Below are 5896 nucleotides of genomic sequence, written 5' to 3' on the forward strand. Positions count from 1 at the left end.
TTCCCACAGAGCTAGGATTGATGCCGACGTGCAAGAAGTATGTCCCGATTGTAACCAGGGACCGCACGATACACGTCACCTGTTTAACTGCCCGGCCAGACCCACTCGAATCAGACCCAGATCCCTGTGGACGCACCCCATCTTAGTCGCGGAGTTCCTGGGTCTTGACACTCAACAGAATCAGGCAGACGAAAGATAGTACACAATAAACTGCTACAACAACAGAACAAAAGTCTTATTTTTAATCAATCCAAATAGTTTATTTCAAAGACATACATATTTGTAATGAACTAATTTTTCATGTAATCGGATCCACAAATTTGCTCTAAAAAAGATTTTTTTAAATGCACAAGATTACAAATTGACTACATCCTAACGCCGCCACACTATGACTAATATTTGATCATATTATTAACGGGGAAAGCACGTCTCAGACCCATACATTTCTCACGATCAATGAACAGGGCATTAACTTTATTACGCAAATCACTTTCCAGGCTAGCTCGAGTCTTAAGTAAACTCTGATGTTGCGCTTCGGCTTCTTGCAGTTTATGATGTAGATTATTGACTGTATCCTTGAGCTCATGAACTTCCTGTGTCAAACGCATTTGGGCATAGTCCCTAAAATTACGATTAGGCATTAAAACAAATTTTCGTATTTTGATAAGATATGTTACTCTTACTTGCACAATTCCACACCTGTGCGGTGTGAGCGTGCCTCCATTCTTGTCTGAGCCACTTTAAGCGGATTCGATTTATCCTGTATGGCTTTCTGCAGCAGAAAGATGTGTTTCTCCAAATCGAATAGCTCTTGTTGAGTTTTGTGCAAATGCAATTGGATTTTATTTTTCGATTCGGCCATTTCTTGCGATCGTCTATCGAAGGCATTATTCGTATTGCTCCAGTGATCCCATACGGCAGTGGCAATGGCATTTACCATTGTATCAGCGTCACTACGCAATTGAGAAAGTTTTGCTCTTTCAGATTGAGATCTAAGGGAAATAAAAGTGGATTTTTATTAGAGATAGTCTTCAAATTTGGCAATCGCAGAGAATTTTACTTAAAAAATTATTATTGGGTTACCCACAAAGTATTTGGACTACATTATTATTGTCAGATTCGTATTTTAGTCTCAAATAACTTTCATTTAATAAGATTCGTGGGCAGCCTCATCAGATTCATGTTCTTGGATTGTAAACACAGAACTGACATCTTAATACCGTCGAACTGGCCGGTTGTTTTCAGCTGTTTGCGTGAGACCACCTTTAATCCACCTTGCCCAGATTCATGTTTTTGATTGCCATGATAAATCAAACAAATAATCGCCTTAATCGTTGCAAAAATCGTGAAGATCTGGTATTCGGGGGAGGGAGTAAATTTGAATTTTAAAGACATTTGTTTTGATTGGATGCACAAACGTTTATAGTATATACTGATTTATTAATTCTCTCAAAGGGTTTAGAGTCATTTGAGTTTGGATGTTAGATGTACTCCATTCTTAAGAGTTGTACGCCCGATATTCTCATGGGGATTTTGGGAGTAATAAGGCTCCCAGGATGGTGGTTGGTGGGTTTAGGAGGTGGTGTGAACCCCAAGAAACGTGTTGCCGAAAGTGGGTATGATATTCGTGATCTACTCACAAATAACTTTCATTTGAGTCTCATATTGCCCTGACCCGAAAATACGTTTGTCCGATTTACGGACTTCCCATTGGTTAGAGGGAAGTTTATGGAATGACGAGTACCCCAAACACTTGGCCCCAAAATTGGTTATCATATTCGTTCTCTAATCTCAAATACTTTTCATTTGGTCGGTAAATTTGTACTCTTGGGGAAGGGGCGGTGCCCCAAATACATTGTCCCACATTTGGATATCAGATTCTTATTCTACCCCATATACCTTTACTTGAGCCCCATATTACGATGGTCAATAAATAATTGCTGTCTGTGGGGTGTTTTTGGCAAGGGGTAGATCCCCAGAAAAATGGTCCCGAAAAAAGGTATCAATTTCGTGCTCTACTCCCCAATATTTTTCCTTTGAGCCCCTCATTGACCAGGTCGGTAAATATGCCCGATTTAGGTGTGTGTTGGGGAGTGGGATTGTCACCCAAACTCTTAGCCCTTAAAATAAAGCAGCATCGCGCTCTTCTCTCAAATATCATTTATTTGACCCATATTACCATTGGACTCAAAGTTGGATATCAAATTCGTTTTCAGATATCAAATATCTTTCATTTAAACCCCTTATTGCAAAAGTCAGCAAATATGTCCACTTTGTGGAGAGCTCCACTTTCTTTACGACCCAATTTGCCATGGTGAGCAATTAGTTCCTATTTGGGGGTTGTTATGGAGGTGGGACGTCCCCTAGCAAGTTGGTCCCGAATGCTGATATCAGATTCGTGGTCTACTCCAAAATACCTTTCATTTGCGCCCCATATTTGCACAGTCGGCAAACATGAAATAGGGCGGTGACTTTCTCTGAAAATATATTTCAGCTTCGTATTCTCCTCTAAGGTAGCTTTAGTTTGAGCCCCATATTACAATGGTCAGCAAATACTTCATATTTGAGTGGTGGTATGGGTTGGGTTGGCCCCATAGAAATTTTTTCCCGAATATTGGTGTCAGATTCGTGCGGTACTTCCTTTCATTTGAGTAAATTCGTGCTCTTTGGCGGTATTTTTGGGCAGGGGCGGCCCCCAAAACACTTGGTTCCACATTTGGACATCATATTTGAATTCTACACTCAAATACCTTCTATTTAAGCCCCATATAGCGATGGCCAGTAATTAAGTCCTGTTTGGGGGTGTTTTGGGGAAGGGGTGGACACCCCGGAGATTGGTCCCACATTTGGATATCAGATTCGTACTCTACTTTCAAAGACCTTTTATTTGAGCCCCATATTGCTATGGTCGTAAATTCGTGCCCTTTGGGGGTGTTTTTAGGGAGGGGCGTCCCCCCAACACTTGGTCACACATTTTGATATCAGATTCGAATTCAACTCGTAAATACCTTTCAGTTGAGTCCTATATTGCCATGGTCGGTAAATATGTCCAATTTAGGGGTGTTTTGGGGGTGGGGAGGTCCCCCAAACACTTGGTCCCTCATTTGGGTATCAGATTCGTATTATACTCTTAAATACAATTCATTTGAGTCCCATATTGTCGCGATTGATCTATGTATATATTTGGTAGGTTTTGGGGTGGGGCGTCCTGCCTAGGTACCCCATACGAAATTTGGGTACCAAATTTTTGTTTTTAGGCTACAATAAGAGAGCACACTTAAAGCGCACCACCCATCTCCGAGATCTGGAGTTTCTGAAAATAAGGGTAAGGGGGAGGGTCCGCCCCCCCTTCAGATATCAAAAAATTTAGTACCCTACTTTTACCACGGGATTATTATGCACCATCTGTGTAAATTTCAAGAAAATCGGTTCAGAAGTTTTTGAGTCTATACGGAACTGACAAACAAACACAAATTGATTTTTATATATAAGGAGAAGATAGGAGCTATACTGAAATCTAAAAAAATGCAAGTGCAAATTTGCCCATGAACATTCCAAAAAGGAACTGGGGCAAGCTTCTCACAAATAAATGAGTGCTGTCCGATTCAATTTTGAGCTCAATAATAGGGGATCTCCTTTTTATAGCCGAGTCCGAACGGCGTGCCGCAGAGCGACACCTCTTTGGGGAGAAGTTTTCACAAATGTCGCCAGCATTAGGAGATAACCAACGCTTAAAAATTTTCAGATGTTTCTGCCAGTATTCATACCCAGGCGTTCAGCGTCATAGGCGGACATGCTAAACTCTGCGCTTCGGTGGCCTCTAAAAAAATACTTACTGGAATTGTCTTTTTGTAAAATTTCAACTCACCTGCTAACACGTTGACTACTAGCCTCAGCCCATGACTCCTGTGTACTCACAGTGGGATCATATTTTTCAATACCCCCATAATAAGCTAAACCTCGGCTATAGTTGTTCAATTGATGGCACACAGTATCAATTCCCAGAGTAGAGTCCTTGCCTGAGACATCTTCCTCCAGAAGATGTTGGGCAGCACGGCAATCATGGGCTTGAATGGTGATCTTTAAAGAAAATAGAAAACATTTGCTTAGCATTGGTGCAGATACATCTCCCATCTCTTGCCGCTACCCTTTCATGTAATTCCTTCAGTTTATCACGAGCATTTCTCAGATTGTCAATCTCCAAAAGCAAAGCTTTCTCCACACAATCATGAACTTTCTCTACCCCCGCACGACCTTCACGATGATACAGGCACTCTTGGGCTATATGCAGCGGTGCTTCCAAATCCATCATGGCCTTGGCACATTTGCGTTTCAATTCTGTGAATGCCGATGATTCGCTGACCAGTTTTTCCATTTCCGTATTCAGTTCATTGCGCCAAAATGTAACATCTGTGATGCGTTCACCCAAACGACGGCCAGCATCACGCTGTCCCTGGGCGGTCTTCTCATCGGTTTCACGCATAAGACGAACGGCATCATTTCTCAAGCGCTCCGATTGATTGCTTAAAGAGGGAGAAATTACCCAGAATAGATTTTTTTTGAAAATACGTTATGCTAACTCTCCCTTACCGATTAATATTCGACTCCGCATATTTGGACAGATTATTGTTAGCCCATTCCCCTGGGGTGTAACGCGTATACAAAGCTGCTCTGGCTGCATGTTGAGGATTTTGACTAAAACCTGTGACCAAATTGGGAAATGTCAAAGGCTCGGTTGACATATGAGCTGGGGCAAATGTGGGCTTAACCAGCTGATTGGTAACTGGTTGCTCTGCCAGATTTTTGACTTCAATCATTTCATAGCTTAACGTTGGACGCCATGGATGAGGATGGGCATTCTGTTATCAGTTAGAACACATTACACGATTTGGCAATCACTCATTTTTCTGCATATATGTACCTACCTGATATGCCGTTCCCACACGTGGTGGTATCGATGGCCCTGAGACAGGCTCCATGCATGGTGGTGCCCCAGCCGTACTCCATGGCTGTAATTGCGAATACATTACAGTTTGTTCAAATTTTGCAGACATTTTAAATAAAAGGGAAATTTTTTCAAATTGTATACAAATTTAGTAAAGTGCGTTTGAAAAACGAAAAATTTGAATAATAAAGTTTGAGGATATTTTTTGTTACAATAAAGACAAATAAATAAGTTTGAGGATATTTGTTACAATAAAGACAGATAAACAAAGAATGCTTAGATGAAAAAAATAGGTGGACGCCCAATGGGTCCCTGCTAAAAGGCCTCAGAACACTCAGAACAGAACACTGAAGTCCAACTCGGGATCGGCAGACTAAAATGTACTTTTCTCCGTGAGTGTGATTGGAATCAGATACTTCAGGCCTCTAGAGATATTTCAGAATGACGGATGGACTGAACTCAAAGGAAATTTAGACAAGGGGAAAAGGCAAAAATGCGCTTTACAGGGCGCACCTTAGATTTCGCTGAAATTTGGTATGTAGATGTGGGTTGACCCCAGGAACTCGAATCAGAAGTCTATACTAGGGGCCAATGTCCCTGGGCCCCCAGAGAGCCAAAAACCCCCTTTGGGGGGGGGACCAACCTAGGAAATGAAAGGTATTGTCGAGTAGATTACGAATGAGCTGAAACAAGAAAAAAAAAAACAAGTAAGAAGGCGTTAAGTTCGGCCGGGCCGAAATTTGGATACCCACTATCTCGGGTAATGTAAACCACCTTTCGTCATAATCCGGTGAAAAATGTATAATTTTTTCCCCATAGGAGCTCCGATTTGGACCAAATTCGGCACGGACATTGATAATAAGTACAAGTCATTATTCACTTTTATAGAACAAAACATTGGTCTTTTTGGTAGCCATATTCAAATATAGACCGATCTGAACCATATACGAC

The 5896-nt window shown here is 41.4% G+C and overlaps 1 protein-coding gene across 1 annotated transcript; it reads right to left on the reverse strand.

The window, feature by feature from the left end:
* Positions 1-235: 235 nt before the first annotated feature.
* LOC106087138 (tektin-3) lies at positions 236-5141 on the reverse strand. Its single transcript, XM_059367476.1, has 6 exons — positions 4926-5141; positions 4591-4859; positions 4148-4523; positions 3869-4080; positions 684-992; positions 236-621 (listed from the first exon to the last, which is right to left on the reverse strand). Exons 1-6 carry the CDS (start codon positions 5052-5054, stop codon positions 393-395), a joined length of 1524 nt encoding a protein of 507 aa, XP_059223459.1. The 5' UTR covers positions 5055-5141; the 3' UTR covers positions 236-392.
* Positions 5142-5896: the final 755 nt, after the last annotated feature.

This window comes from Stomoxys calcitrans, chromosome 4 (assembly GCF_963082655.1).
Source record: "Stomoxys calcitrans chromosome 4, idStoCalc2.1, whole genome shotgun sequence".
Lineage (NCBI taxonomy): Eukaryota > Metazoa > Arthropoda > Insecta > Diptera > Muscidae > Stomoxys > Stomoxys calcitrans.